Raw genomic sequence first — 16,147 nt, 5'->3', positions numbered from 1 at the left:
GGGAGGAATGTAGTAGAGTTCAATGGAAGATTATTGCAGGATGTGCCAGAGATGAGGAAAGGTTGCCATCTGCTGGCCAGATGAAATAGAGCGGAATCAAGTTATGCAAGAAGAGTTGAAGGGGGAACAAATTCAGATGTTGCACCTGATCAGGTGACCTCCAGGAAGGATTTCCTGGATATAAAAGCCCAGTATGCCAGGACACAGACAGATTTGGCTGCAGGCTGCAGAGTGGAGCGGACGTGCTCCAGAGGGACCGCAGATCCCAGCACGGCAGGCTCCAGCCAGAGGCCTGCGCTACATCAGAGTTAGGCACCACCTGAGAAGTTCTGGACTGCTTACAGAAGCACCCTGAGCCCTGCACGTGTGGCCCAGAGTCAGGACCTGCGCCCCACACAGAGTAAGTTCCCGGGACCCGATGCCACCTGTCAAGAGCTGAGGTCTGGATCTCTTTAACCCAAGCGTGAAAGACTATCATCGAAGGTCAAGCCGGGAAGAGATGAGAGACGACTGCGAGAGGAGAGACACGCCAGAAGCAGCGGAGGAATCACGCAAGTGAACAGGGCCGTCACTTCCAATTTCCATTCACGGTACCAGGGACAGCTGGGATTAGGATCTCAGGTTGGGAGGTGGCCATTTGGTGCGTGGGAGGCTAAACGGGATCTGATAGACTTTAAGGCATGTGACAAGGGACGGGAAACTGGACGTGATGGTGATGGTGCATGCAGAGGCCGAGGCTGTGGGCAAGCTGAACTTGTGCCACAACAAACACCCACATCTTCTCGCCTGATCTTCCTGTCCCAATTCCTAGGGGACCACAGCACACCACTATTAAACCCAGAGCAGTGTTAAAAGGTTGTTGGTTGGATAGCGGATAATGCTTCCAGTCACTTAGCCACCACCACCACCCTGTCTTCCACACGGTCAAGTCTCAGTAGCCGTGAGTCTGGACCGCATATTCCTCACCCTGATCCTCCTTCCTCCCACCGTGCCGAGTGCCCAGAGACAAATGATCCCACACTTGGACACTCTGAAGAGCTGTTCACTTTTCCATTTATAGATTCGGGCCTCTCGCCCGTTCCACTTGAAGCGAGGTTAGAGGAGATCGTGTGTAGCGATGCCCAAATATTTGAGCAGCCACGGTCACACAAAGGTGACGGTGGGAAAGTATCACAAGAGGTGGACGATGATGAGACACAATTGCCAGAAAGTCAGGAGGAGGACCAGTGTGCGGAAGTGGAAGACGAGGTGGTGGATGATATAGTAACTGACCCAACCTGGCAGGAGGACATGCAGATCGAGGAAAGCAGCACACAGGGGGAGGGAGGCAGAGCACCCCAAAAGGCAGGAAGAAGCAGTGTGGTGGCCGCAGACAGAAGGCAGGCAACCATTCCATGTAATACCGAGTCTGGTTGTTTTTTAAAGACTCTGCCGATAACCCCAAAAAAGCCATTTGCACCACCTGCCAGGCCAGCCTCAGCATGGGTGGCAAAACGACCAGCCTGACCACCTCCAGCATGATCAGGCACATGGCAGCAAAGCACCCGACTTTGTGGGCCGAACCCCAGGGTCCAGGAACAGTGTCTGCAGGTGGCACCATTGCTTCTTCCGCTGTTGTGCATGCAAGCCAATCCCCTGTCCATGGTGCATGCGAAGATGCCTCCTGCCCTGCACCTGTCATTGCACACTCTCAAGCAGCAGCATCAGGAAGCACGTCCACGTCCTTGTCCCAGTGCAGCGTTCTGTTGTCCATACCCCAGTCCTTGGAACGCAAGGTCAAATACGCAGCCAATGCCCCACAGGCCACACTACTAAATTCTCACATTTCACAACTGCTTGCACTCGAAATGTTGCCTTTTAGGCTCGTGGAAGCCTAAAGGCTCGGTACTCGGTACTCGGTCCTCAGCCGCCACTATTTCTCTCGGTGTGCTGTCCCCACATTACACAAGCACGTGTCCCAAAACATTAGCCGTGCCCTCAACAACGCAGTAATTGGGAAAGTCCACCTAACCACGGACACGTGGACAAGTGCTTGTGGGCAGGGACGGTACATCTCGCTGACGGCACACTGGGTTAGCATAGTGGAAACCGGGACCCAGTCGGACCTTGGGACGGAACACGTCCTCCCGACGCCAAGGATTGCGGGCCCTAGGTCAATCAGGGTTGCCCCTATTGTCTACAGTTCCTGCACCTCATCCTCCTCAGCCTCCTCCTCCTCTTCAGCCTCTATCTCCGAAATGACCTGGAAGCTGGAAGCACTGCCGCACTGCCTCGGCCAAGCGGCAACAGGCTGTGCTGAAGCTAATATTCTTAGGTGACAAACCACACAATGCTGAAGAGTTGTGGACAGCTCTGGAAGAGCAGGCAGATCTGTGGCTCACACCGCTGAACCTACAGCCAGGCATGGTCGTGTGTGACAATGGCCGGAACCTGGTGGCGGCTCTGAGGCGAGGCGAGCTCACACACATACCATGCCTGGCCATGTGCTTAACCTCGTGGTTCAGTGGTTTCTCAAATCCTACCCGGAGCTGTCAGATCTGCTTGTCAAAGTACGTCGCCTGTGCGCCCATTTTAGAAAGTCACCTACAGCTTCCGCCGCCCTTGCCGTGTTTCAGCAGCGTTTGCAGCTTCCGGCTCTCAGACTGGTGTGTGATGTTCCCACACGTTGGAACTCTACACTGCAGATGTTGGGAAGGGTTTGTGAGCAGAAAAGGGCAGTTGTTGAGTACCAGCATCAACAAGGCCGTCGGTATGCAGTTCAGACTCCACACATAAGACCTCAGGAGCAGATATGGATGTCAGACATATGTACCATCCTCCAAAACTTTGAGGACTTCACCAAGATGGTGAGCGGCGATGACGACATAATTGGCATCACCATCCCGCTTCTCTGTCTTCTGAAACGCTCTCTGCTCACAATCAAAGAGGATGCATTGCAGGCAGAGCATGAAGAGATGGAGCAAAGAACCATACAGGGTGATTTCACACAGCCCAGCCTCATCTCATCCCAACGTGGATTGGGGGATAATGAAGAAGAGGAGGAGGAGGAAGGACAGGAGCTAATTTCATGCGCTGTAGATGGTACTACCTGCACAGCTGTCATACCGTCTGTTCAGCGTGGAGGGCCAGAGGACAGAGAGGAGGAGGAGGAGGAGAGCATGGTTAGTCATCCCCTTGGTGAGGACATGGAAGTCTTGTCTGTTAGTAGTCTGGCACGCATGGCTGAGTTTATGTTATGCTGCCTTTCCCATGACCCTCGCGTTCTCAAAATTTTGGGTGACAGTCATTACTGGTTGGTGACACTTCTAGACCCACGCTACAAGGAGAACTTTATATCTCTTATTCCTGAGGCAGGTCTACAAAAATGGGGCTGTGCCAGAAGGCCCTTGTTGCGGAACTATTAAAAAAATTCCCTTCTGAAAACGCTGGCGGCTGAGGTCACACTTCGTTGGACAACCAAGAACAACAGGCGAGAGAGACACAACTTCAATCCAGCAGAGGCAGGGGAGCACTGTCAAAGTTCTAGGAGAATTTTCTCTGACCCTCCCATCGCACAAGCCCTGAGGCGCGGGGTACTCTCACAAGGAGTGCAAAGTTTGGGAAGATGGTGAGGGAGTACCTTGCCGACCGTACCAACTTCCTCCGTGATTCCTCTGTGGCTTATAATTATTGGGTATCCAAGCTGGATACGTGGAATGAACTGGCTCTCTATGCCTTGGAGGTCCTGCCCTGCCCTGCCGCCAGCGTTTTATCAGGGCGGGTTTTTAGTGCCGCTGGTGGAATTATAACTGATAAGCGCATCTGCCTGTCAACTGAAAATGCTGACAGGCTGACTCTTATAAAAATGAACAAGGGCTGGATTGGGCCAGACTTCTCAACACCACCGAATGATACCAGCGTAACATAAACTCAAATCCAGTGTCTTTTCTTTGGAGGTGTATTCCCATGCACCTTTTCACACCCTGACATAAGTATACGCTTCCATTTTTTGGCTATTTGCTCTTGTCCTCCTCCTTCTCCTCATCCTCATCCTCCACCACCATATCACCAGGGTGACCCTGGTCCATGATGCAATACCCACATAATATTTTTAAGGGTGTTTATGATGCCCGTAAAAATTTTTTTTTATACAGTATGTTCATGTATACCCCCCAGGGGTAAATGTTTGTCAGCCCATACACTTAGTGCATGGGCATTACAAGTATAGGAGACCTGCTCCTTTCTAATGGGAACATTTTTTTATGAGGCCCTCCTCCACATCTCTTTCAAGGGGCATTGGAGTGCTTCCCAGTTTTTGGCAGCCCTTGCATTCACTGCATAGGAAAACACAATGGGAGACCCACTTCAAAATAATGGGAACATTGTTTTCAGATGGCCCTCTGACCTCCACTTCTCTTCCAAGGGGCATTGGAGTGCCTCCAAATTTTTGGCAACCCTTGCATTCACTGCATAGGCAAACACAATGGGAGACCTACTTCCTAATAATGGGAACATTGTTTTCAGGAGGCCCTCCTCTAAGTCTCTTCAAAGGGGTATTGAGGTGCATCCAAATTTTCAAAGTGGTATTGGGGTGCGTCCAAATTTTGGGCAGCCCAGCCACTCACTGCATACGCAATAACAGTATAGGAGACCCACTCTTTAGTAATGGGAACAATAAAACATAGCCGGCTGATGGCTCTATAACAATAGCAAGGGCCGACTCCTGGCCCTATAAAAATAGGCTTTGTGACTTTCAGAGTCGATCCTTCATAAATGAAAAACGATGTGTCTGATGATATCTCACACACCACATGGCCAGATAAGGCTGTAAAATGTTAAAATGACATTTCCTGGTAAATACATTTGTCACGGTTGAAAGCAATGCAAAAGTGAAAAAACGCATCAAAAACGCTATGTGTAAACATAGCCCAAGGTGTGGAGGAGTATTTTTGTTTTTGGTTATTTATTTTGCCTTATATACAAGTCATTACCCTGGAAAGGATGTTCCTTAACATATTTCCCAGGAAAATCCATTTCGGTTTAGTTTTTGAATGTTTTATTGTGAGTCCGTAAAAGTGGCGTAATACTGTAACAACGTTGTTGACAGAAGTGACCTGGGAGTCAGAAATGCTTCCAGGGGTCTTCCCCATGCTGTCCCCATGTCATTTGAGCACTGTTCCCATCGATTTTGGCAATTTTTAGGCCCTCTGCAGACCGCCGGGGGAAACCGCCTGAAAAATGCTGGAGTTTCCCATAGACTTACATTGGGCTCGTTGCTCAGGTCAAGCACTCGAGTATTCCAATGTGCTTGACCCGAGCAACAAGCACCCGAGCATTTTAGCGCTCGCTCATCACTATTTGTTATACATATAAAGTGGTATCATATATATATCCCTGACTGTTCCCGTCTTGTGTCTCTGTACATTGCATCCCGGCACCTGTCTTACAACAGCAGGAGTTAGGCAGGCAGAGTTTGTGGAGAGTGTATCAGCAAAATAGGGTCCATTGCACGTTCCGTCTGCTGCTGCTGTTACAGATATCCATATAGCCCTACATATCAGGGCTATTTTTTTGTTTGCTCTTAATCCTGATTATTTGCTCAAAAGCAATACAGTACTCCATTTTCCTGCTCCCTTGCTTGTTAGCAGAATACAGCCAGATTTTTTAATTTTATTTGCATTGCTGTATTGTGGAAGAAGAGAAACTTGTCCATCATCAGACGTGATCTGATATTACTGCGGTAATAATGCAGACATTATGTGCAGCGTGCTAAATATACATTTAAAGTCTGCCGGCTGTGTGTTATTCATGCTATTCACACTTGGTCATTGACCAATACCATATCTATATGGCCACTTCCTAAAACCGTGGTCATCAGACGTGATCCCATATTACTGCGGTAATAACCGTGACATTTTTTGGAGCGGGCCAAATATTACCTTCCATTGTCTCCATGTCGAGTGTCCAGAAACAACTTATCCACACTTGGACACTCCGAAGAGCTCTTTTCCATTCATATATTCGGGCCTCTCGCCCGGCCAGCTTCAAGCGGGGCAAGAGGAGAATGTGTGTAGCGATGCCCAAATATTTGAGCAGCCACGGTCACACGAAGGCAATGGTGGGAAACTGTCGCAAGAGGTGGATGATGATAATGAGACCCAATTGCCACCAAGTCAGGAGGAGGCCCAGGGTGTGCATGTGGAAGACAAGGTGGTGGGCGATGAAGTCACTGACCCAACCTGGCCAGGTAAAATGCATAGCAAGGACAGCAGCACAGAGGAGGAGGGAGGCGTAGCACCACAACAGGCAGAAACCAGCAGTGGGGTGGCCACAGACACAATGTGGGCAACTGTTCCCCGGAACACCAACACGAGGGAAGTTGCCAGTACAACTGTTTGGTATTATAGAGTCTGGCTCTTTTTTAAAGACTGTCCAGATAACCCCAAAAAGGCCATTTGCACCCTCTGCCAGACCAGCATCAGCAGGGGCAGCAAAAGTGCCAGCCTGACCACCACCAGCATGCTCAAGCACATGATAGCAAAGCACTTGACTACTTGGGCCGAACGCCAGGGTCCAGAAACAGTGTCTGTGGGTGACTCCACTGCCTGTTCCGTTGTTGTGCGTGCATGCAAATCCCCCTGTCAATGGCACATGCCTCCTGCCCTGCACCTATCATTGCACACTCGCAACCACCACAATCAGCAACAACGTCCATGCCCTTGTCCCAGCGCAGAGGTCAGTTGTTCCTACCCCACTCCTTGGAACACAAGCGTAAATAAGCAGCCAACACCTCACAGGCCACACTACTAAACTCACACATTTCTCGAATGCTTCACTTGAAATGTTGCCTTTTAGGCTCATTGAGACGGAATCTTTTCGCAACCTGATGACGACGGCCGTTCCTCAGTACTCGGTCCCGTGCCTCCACTATTTCTCTTGGTGTGTCATCCCCAAATTACACAAGCCCGTGTTCCAGAACATTACCCATGCCCTCAACAATACAGTTCCTTGGAAGTTCCACCTAACCACGAACACATTGAGAAGTGCTTGTGGCCAGGGACGGTACATATCACTGACACCACACTAGGTTAATATAGTGGAATAGTGGAAGCCGGGTCCCAGTCGGAATATGGGACGGAACACGTCCTCCCAATGCCGAGGATTGCGGGCCCTGGGTCAATCAGTGTTGTCTCCACATTCTACAGCTCTTGCACCTCCTCCCCCTCCCCCTCCTCAGCTTCCATCTCCGAAATGACCACATCAGTCGGAAGCAGGAAGCACTGGAGCACTGCCTCGGCGGTAACAGCCACTGCTGAAGCTAATATGCTTAGGTGACATATCGCACACTGCTGAAGAGTTTTGGACAGCTCTGAAAGAGCAGGCAGATCTGTGGCTGTCACTGCTGAACCTACAGCCAGGCATGGTCGTGTGTGACAATGGCCGTAACCTGGTGGCGACTCAGAAGCTAGGCAAGCTCGCACATGTAGCATGCCTGTCCCATGTGCTCAATCTAGTGGTTCAACGGCTTCTCAAAACCTTGCCTGAGCAGCTTTCGTCATTCTCGCCATGCTTCAGCAGCGTTTGCAGCTTCCAGCTCACCAACTGGTGTGCGATGTCACCACGTGTTGGAACTCAATGTTGCAGGTGTTGGGAAGGATTTGAGAGCTGCAGAGGGCAGTTGTTGAGTACCAGCTTCAACACGCCCTTCATTATTTAGGTCAGCCTCTGCACATAAGAGTTGATGAGTGGACATGAACGTCTGACATCTGTGTCATCCTCCAAAACTTTGAGGACTCCACCAAGATGGCACTATAATTAGCGTCACCATCCCACTTTTCTGTCTACTGAAACGCTCTCTGCTCACAATTAAAGAGGATGAATTTCTGGCAGAGCACAATGAGATGGAGCAAGGAACCATACAGGGTGATGCCACTCATCCCAGCCTCATCTCATGCCAACACGGATGAGTAGGAGGAAGAGGAGGAACAGTAGCTGTTTTCCTGTGCTATAGACGGAACTACCCACACAACTGTCATACCGTCTGTTCAGCGTGGATGGCCTGAGGAGAGAGATAATAAGGAGGAGAGCATAGACAGTCATCCTCTTTGTCAGGACAGGGAAGACTTGGCTGTTACCAGTCTGGCACACATGGCTAACTTTATGTTTCTCTGCCTTTCGTGACACTTGGGTTGTACACATTTTGGCTGACAGTAATTACTAGTTGCAAAGAACAAAAAGCCTGACCAGCACCTCCATATAGTGTAAACAGGTGCACGCTGCAATGACTACATAACATACAATAAGAAAGCACAGCAGCACACTGTAAGGGCCAATACATATGCAAACACTGAGAACACTGAGTCTCTTAGCGCATAAATTGGCCAATTCATGTATGTCCATCAACCATGACAAGGTAGCCTCCTCATGATGGGTAACTAACCTCCTAAACATGCCTCTCTTGGCTATAAGCCTACAGTATAAATGGGCAAACATGCCTCTCTTGGGCTAGAAGCCTACAAATTTAAAAGGTAGAAATCAGGAGGTTAGTTACCCATCATGCGGAGGCTACTTTGTCATGGTTGATGGACAAATCATGGAGACATAACCTTAGGAGAAACTCTCCCAAAACTGCAAGGAATTAAAAAACAACAGGTTTTGACTGCATAATTTCTGCTTTGAAAACTCAACAAACAAAAACCTCAATGTGAACTAAACCTTAGGGTGCGACATGTCGACATTGCGCAGATTCCAAGCAAAAATCTACTTACAAAACTGTACTCTACAAGTGTCGCCATCAAAATGACATACATTTTGACGAGAATTTACCAGAAGAGCCTCATCACGCCACATCTTGCCCATGTTCTCTCCACTTTGGAGAAGTTGTCTAGAACTGGCATCAAGATTTAAAAAAAAGCAAAGAAGCTGGTGGAAAACCTGGATGACTCAGGCCCTTTGAGTGAATCTATTTGCACATTTATGGCACTTTTTTAAGCTTTTTGGTAAGATTTTTACAGAGAAACCCCTTAGTGTTACCTCTCATATTATAATATAAAATGCACCAAAACCCAAGCAGGAAAAAAACATGTCTTAAAGAAGTGGTTTTAGGCCATGTGCACATGGAGTCTTTTTGTTGAGTTTTCAAATAAAAAACTGAGCAGAGTTTTTACATTTGGAGAGTTTCTGGTCAGTTTTCACTGGTCAGTCTATGCTCCAAAAACTCACTCAGTGTGCACCAATCCTTAGGTGTGAATTTTTCAGCGTAAAAAATTCTGTGTGACCATAACCTTTTGCTTTGTTAACATACAGTTTTTGAGGCGTTTTATGGAGCGGCGCTTCTCCAAGATTCTCATCAAAAAAAGGCTTCAAAAACTCTCGGAAAACTCTTCCTACTCATTTCTATGGGAAATACACTTTGCTTTCCATATGAGTTTTTGTTTTTACTGAAGAGACTTTGAAAAACTCCTAGTGGAATAAAGAAAGTCGCTTCGAGGGAGCGAAGCCTGAAAGAAACCTCCCCAAACCAGGCAATGCCCAGTCAATAAGCTGCAAAAAACACTGCAGGGATAAAACCTCCAAAACTCTTCAGGGAAATAAAAACTCCCCCAATAGCTCCCTACGGCTGTGTGCACACTGAGTTTTTCGAACAGTTTTTGGAGTAGAATCTGAGCGGAAACGTTCCAAATCCGCCTCCAAATCTCTAAACTTTGGCGTAGTTTCTGGGGTGTGTGCACACTGCGTCTTTCTCAGGTTAATTCCACCCCTTATGATGATCATAGTGCTCAGCAATGTCAAAACCAATGCGCTCCTGTGCCATCTTCTGTCGCTTCTTTTCCCGGCTTCAGGAGTTGGAGATCTTGCAGCAGTTAAGAGAAGTGACGCTGATTCCCGGGGCGGCGTTCACTGAGAAAACGCCCGTTCTCTATAATTACCAACATTTAGCAGGAGACGATCACCGCCGCTCTGCCTGGAAAAACCCTGCGGCTGCGCCGGTGTCTGATGGCGCTGTGTGCTCATGGTCTGAAAAGAAGCAATTGCTGAACCTGTTTCTGCTTGTAAAACTTGCACTTTTTGAACTCTTTAAAAATCTCCGACCTGTCGGACAAAAAGCTGGCACAGAAAACACTTTATACAGTAGATTCACACAAAAAGAGAGAACGCAGAGAACAGCAGACACGGGCAGCCCTGAGCCAGCAGAATGGCCACTCCAGGACACCGGCTGCACCGCACTGAGAGGCTGTCAGTCTGTGAGCTCAGGGGGAGGAGCTATGGAGAGGGGGTGGAGCTTATAACATGAAGGGTGTGACTATGGACAGAGGAGGCGGGGCTCTGACCAGAGCTGGGTGTGGCTGGAGAGTAATAGGGTATAAATACCCAGCACTGAGGTCTCTGAGGTCCCAGATTGTGCAGGAGCTGCTCCTGTGAGTACAGACTTGCTACAAGTAAACCAGCATTTATCAGGTGTGGAGATTGCACAAGACCTTCACTTACCTTTCCTGCAGGTAAATGCCAGCTATTGTCCCCTGTTATCAGCCATGCCTGATTGTACGGTTCTACACCAGGTGATTATAGGGCCTCTGTCTGCTCAGAATGGTCACACCAAGTCTAGGCGATTGGTGCATTGTGGTGGGCAAACGGCTCAGTGCCGCTCCTCACCTGCACGTTTCCCCCTCTCTGCCGTCCTGCGTATCTATGAAGCCAGAGCTGTCAATCAAAGATGGCGGAGATGGATGGAAAAGGCAGGTGGATTTACATGACCATGCCATGAAGCATCGAGCCGCAGGACTTGGTTTGAGCAGTCTTCCTGTGCGGAGTCCCTTTTTTTTTTTTTTTTTTTTTTTTTTTTTTTTTTAAAAGCTTTTTCTGTTATCAGCCACTAGGACAGGTGGCCACAATCTTTCTGTTATCAGCCACTTTGGCTGGGGAGGTGAGTGTGAAATGTGGGAGAGGAGCGGGCACAGGGTGAGGAGTAGAGCCGAGGTTGGCACTGACCAATATTTAAGTATTACTGAACTGTTTTGTTTTATAAAAATAAGGATTATAGAAAAATAATGAATGAATAACAAATACGATGACAGCGATTCCTCTCAATAACTGACTAAGGGGAAACAGGTACAGCTGACAGAACTAAGTTATATGCCAGCAAAAGTACATGCGATTCACCCTTTCTTGGCATAAAACCGCATGCCAGTCCTGTAGTAATCGCCTACTCGGAGCAGTTTTTGAAGTGTCTATTACAGAAGAGGCTTTATCTCCTAACTAGACCTATAAAATTATATATATATATATATATATATATATATATATATATATATATATATATATATATATATATATATATATATATATATATATATATATATATATATATATATATATATATATATATATATATATATATTATATATTTCTGTTGTAAATGGTACCAGTACATCCTGAGACTGAAGTGTCCTTGTTGGGCTGCGTTCAAAAATCAAATGCTGACTGGAATCTTAGAGAAACCCAGCATTAAAGAGATTGTCATTCTCTAAGTGCTCAGCAATAAGGCCTCACGTGGCCTAGCCCAAGATGTTGTGTCTTTGGTTGTCCTCATCGATTTGGCTCATGTCAAGCCGAACAAAGCGTTCCAGAGTCACCAAAAACAGATCCAGAGTCACACCGCTCTATCCAGACCTTTTTCCAATGATATGCGGCTTCACTGTCCTTTAACTCTAGCAAGTCACCATATGCCAAACCCCTGTGCTGCAACTCTGGCCTCTCCACTGCCCTCTATTGGCCAGATCATATTGCATCACAAATCTCCAATACAGTAAACTCTGATTAACACTTGCAAATGTAGCATGCAGGAGAGCTTATTGGGGTACCAGTGCATCTCCTCTCAGCGCTCATGTGGTCCTAGAAGCAATAAGTAGCTGACTGCAGCTTTGGTTGTGACTGGAAAAGTCAGTAGTGAAGCTTCTCTCTGGACATTGACTCCTCTGTCTGTTCCTCTTCTTTCCTCAGGATGGATCTTCTGTCGTCTCTGATTCTGCTGGGATCTGTGGTTCTGGCTCTGGGATGCGCTCCTGCACCTGGAGGTGAGATTCTGGAGGGCAGGGCGGTCCTTTATCTGTACACTGGGTGGGATGTCTGGAGCTGCATCTTACTCAGTCTACACCACCCAGTGATTTTTCTGCCTGAACTCCCCCCGGTATAACACTCCGCATCCTCTCCCTAACTCGCACTTATTCTGCTATAAGAAAACAAAGTGCAAAACGAGCATCCGGAGAGGGCGGCTGCCTTCTAGAAGGGATCTTGTGTAACAGTTGTGGTTTTATTTCTTGGTATCGTCTATGCTGTCAGAATTTGGCGACCAGAGCAACCGAGCTGCCCCTGCACACCCCCCCCCCCCACATCACCGCAGTCGCACGTTACACCCCTGTCACCACCCTGCACCAAACCAATGATGACCTTCCATTTTGGTGCTGTCAGTAGTGATTACACAGCTGTATTATGTGCACAGTTTGGTCATTATATGTCACCATCCACTGCCGGGTGACATGGATGACATTGGTTGTCTGGTGACAGTAGGCATCATGTGGCACTTAATTGCACCCCCAAATGGCAGCACCTCTTCCTGCAGACAGAGGCCGGGCAGGACGTCTTGTCTCCATGCTCCCAGATCTCGGTCTCCTTCCTGCGTCTCACGGGGCCGGTCACCATTTTCTGGGTGGTTCTTCTATTTTCTGGTTATGGTGTAATGGGCAGTGCCAGGATGAGATGGCGCCGGTGCTGGCAGCACCCACATATCTGCTCCATATAAGTGACCTCTTCTGTTCTCTCCTCAGCCACAAACCTAGCGAGGGCCGGAGTGGCCTCCCAGGTGTCGGACTATCCGTATTCCACCAGGAGCGGATTGGCTAAGAACGCCATCGATGGGAATAAAGACACCGACTTCAATAGTGACTCCTGCACTCACACCGACCTGGAGAAGGATCCCTGGTGGAAGCTGGACCTGGGCCAGAGCTACAAGATATCAACCGTCGTCATAACTAACCGGATGGACTGCTGTCCGGAGCGACTGATGGGGGCCGAGGTCCGAATCGGGAACTCCCCCAACAACAACAACCCGGTGTAAGTTCATACAAGAAAATCCTCACTTTTGGAAAAGCAAAGCAAGTTCCGCCTTGCACTTTGTAAGGGGCCGCTGTGTGGTGATGTGTGAAGCCGCCATATTGAGTTCAGGCACGTTCCCATTTGTGCCCTGCAGATCCTGGTGCAGCCTTAAAGGGAACCAGTCCCCAGGAGTTTCCAATATAAACTGCAGAAGCCGGGATGTAAGCCCCAACTCCTCTGCATATCCAAAATGACCTTTTTAGAAGTCCCGTACAGTCGGCTGCTTTGGGTGCTGCTGGTCTTTCTGCGCTTCCTCCTGTTTGCTTGATGTGGATGATGCCTCCTACGTCCTCCACACAGCATCGCCGATCTCGCTCAGCGAGACTGACCGTATAGGTGTAGGATGCATCATCCACATCAAGCAAGGCAGGAGGACTGTGACTTCAGGGAGAGGTGGTGTCTGACCAGACCTGCAATGATTCAGACAGGACCATGGTGTATGGGGGAAAACACTTGTATATAAGCTGCCCCCTTTGCATATGTAACTCCTTTTACCAGACACTACTAACTGTTATATTAAAGGCTTTTATATATTTGGAAATGCTTGGAACTGGTTATTAAGTGTTCAGGAACCTGGACAGCTGGACTGATGCCTGTAGGGATGAACCTGCTATAAAAATGGAATGGACTTCTATGTTCTTGTTTCTGTGTACCCGCCGGGCTCTGTGCCTCTCTGGTGGTGTACCTGCCGGGCTCTGTGCCTCTCTGGTGGTGTACCTGCCGGGCTCTGTGCCTCTCTGGTGGTGTACCTGCTGGGCTCTGTGCCTCTCTGGTGGTGTACCTGCTGGGCTCTGTGCCTCTCTGGTGGTGTACCTGCTGGGCTCTGTGCCTCTCTGGTGGTGTACCTGCTGGGCTCTGTGCCTCTCTGGTGGTGTACCCGCCGGGCTCTGTGCCTCTCTGGTGGTGTACCTGCTGGGCTCTGTGCCTCTCTGGTGGTGTACCTGCTGGGCTCTGTGCCTCTCTGGTGGTGTACCTGCTGGGCTCTGTGCCTCTCTGGTGGTGTACCTGCTGGGCTCTGTGCCTCTCTGGTGGTGTACCTGCTGGGCTCTGTGCCTCTCTGGTGTACCTGCTGGGCTCTGTGCCTCTCTGGTGGTGTACCTGCCGGGCTCTGTGCCTCTCTGGTGGTGTACCTGCCGGGCTCTGTGCCTCCCTGGTGGTGTACCTGCTGGGCTCTGTGCCTCTCTGGTGGTGTACCTGCTGGGCTCTGTGCCTCTCTGGTGGTGTACCTGCTGGGCTCTGTGCCTCTCTGGTGGTGTACCTGCTGGGCTCTGTGCCTCTCTGGTGGTGTACCTGCTGGGCTCTGTGCCTCTCTGGTGGTGTACCTGCTGGGCTCTGTGCCTCTCTGGTGGTGTACCTGCTGGGCTCTGTGCCTCTCTGGTGGTGTACCTGCTGGGCTCTGTGCCTCTCTGGTGGTGTACCTGCTGGGCTCTGTGCCTCTCTGGTGGTGTACCTGCTGGGCTCTGTGCCTCTCTGGTGGTGTACCTGCTGGGCTCTGTGCCTCTCTGGTGTACCTTGTGATCTGCACATGATATACTTGATCCACTAACTCTCACATTTGCTGCTTTTCTCTCCTCCAGGTGCGGCACTGTCATGAATGTTGCCTCTTCCACCTTGTCCTTCTGCTGTAAGGGGATGGAGGGTCGGTACATCAGCGTTGTGATCCCAGGACGCTCGGAGTACCTGTCGATGTGCGAGCTCGAGGTTTATTCAGACTCCGTCACGTTTAAGGATAAGGAGAAGAACAGTGTCTGCTGGTAGAGGCTGTGACATCAGATCCTTCTTTCTGCTGCTGGTTTTCACTGTGCGACCTGTGAATTGTTTAAACTTCAAAATAAACCGGTCTCTAGCTCATCCCCATGTCTTCATTATTTCTACTCTGCGTCCAATCAGGAGCTCAGACATGAGTTGTATGTAGGATCTTATTGTCCTTATATCTTGTTGCTTGGCCGCTTTCCTTCCATTAGTATAAAACTGATCAGTGACTACAGCTCAGCTACTGTGCCCCCAGGGATTCTGTGGTGGTCTCAGACCCACCTCTGTCCTATCATTGGCTCAGGCTGCTTCTGCCTCCTCAGATTGGCTATGGTCTGCAGCCATGGAGGTGTCGGTGTGCTTGATTTCCTCATTCCAGGTTGTCTACAAAAAAAAGTAGTTGATTCATTAAAATGCAAACTTTATTCTGTTAGTGTTCCATCAATAAAAACATAATTCAAAGGTGAATCCACATCTTCAAAATAGAAGAATGTACCATCGAAAAAGTCCCAAGGGAAGTTTTTTTCAAGGTGCTGGTTGACGCGTTTCAAAGTGATTGCTTATGAATAAGAACTAACGTGGGAATGAAACTCGCAGTGCACTCCCTGACTCATTTCCATATATATTGTACACCAGATTTCTTATGACTGACAAATAAGGTATGATTTTTATTGAGGGGATGAGGACTTGCACAGCTCTGCTTCTACATGAGAACTTTGTGGAGTCCTGATATTGGCACAGGGTGGGTGGTCAGTGTGCATGAGTACCCCTTGAGACAGGTTTTAACCGAAACGTGCGTCGGGGTGATGTATACAGCGGAGCTTTAGCGGTCAGTGGCTATCCAGGTAAACAATGTAGAAATGTATTTTATCTGATGCATGATATATGTTTTGAATAATAGTGATCTATGAGCATTCTGGATGGCATGATTAGATCTATTTATTTGTGAGGGTGAAGGACATTACATCAAGATGATATTTTCTATATGGTGTGATATTCATAATGAGGATTAGACACTTTGTTTCCAGTTTCCCCTAAGTTACCAACTATATACTCTGAGAAATAGACTAGCTATTTGCGGCCGCTGTGTCACATGTTTTTATACGGTGTAATTTTTTAACTCTAATCTTGGTCCCCAGTATCGTGTTCCTACAATGTGGACCGTTTGTGTATAGAGATGTATATGTATTTTCAATAAAGATATAATTGTGGTGGTTTCAAATGGACCTCAGTGGCCATCTTTTTTTGCTAAGCAGAGACTCCC

At 48.5% G+C, this 16,147-nt stretch overlaps 1 protein-coding gene across 1 annotated transcript; it reads left to right on the top strand.

Moving 5' to 3' along the window:
• The first annotated feature begins 211 nt into the window (after positions 1-211).
• Positions 212-14,889, top strand: LOC141266094 (fucolectin-like). The gene is made up of 4 exons (XM_073680005.1): positions 212-400; positions 11,980-12,053; positions 12,804-13,089; positions 14,709-14,889. Exons 2-4 carry the CDS (start codon positions 11,981-11,983, stop codon positions 14,887-14,889), a joined length of 540 nt encoding a protein of 179 aa, XP_073536106.1. The 5' UTR covers positions 212-400; position 11,980.
• Positions 14,890-16,147: the final 1,258 nt, after the last annotated feature.

Source organism: Phyllobates terribilis, unplaced genomic scaffold (genome assembly GCF_046119375.1).
Source record: "Phyllobates terribilis strain yellow unplaced genomic scaffold, ASM4611937v1 Scaffold_4__5_contigs__length_816908805, whole genome shotgun sequence".
NCBI classification, from domain to species: domain Eukaryota; kingdom Metazoa; phylum Chordata; class Amphibia; order Anura; family Dendrobatidae; genus Phyllobates; species Phyllobates terribilis.
Note: the sequence above shows the minus strand (reverse complement) of the source record. Positions and strands in the feature narration are given on the sequence as shown.

What these genes read in the sequence shown, in the direction of transcription:
- LOC141266094 (XM_073680005.1), top strand. Translation starts at nt 11,981, where the DNA reads ATGGATCTTCTGTCGTCTCTGATTCTGCTGGGATCTGTGGTTCTGGCT. An exon ending in ATGCGCTCCTGCACCTGGAG is followed by an intron (nt 12,054 to 12,803) that starts GTGAGATTCTGG and finishes TTCTCTCCTCAG; the next exon opens with CCACAAACCTAGCGAGGGCC. An exon ending in CCCAACAACAACAACCCGGT is followed by an intron (nt 13,090 to 14,708) that starts GTAAGTTCATAC and finishes TCTCTCCTCCAG; the next exon opens with GTGCGGCACTGTCATGAATG.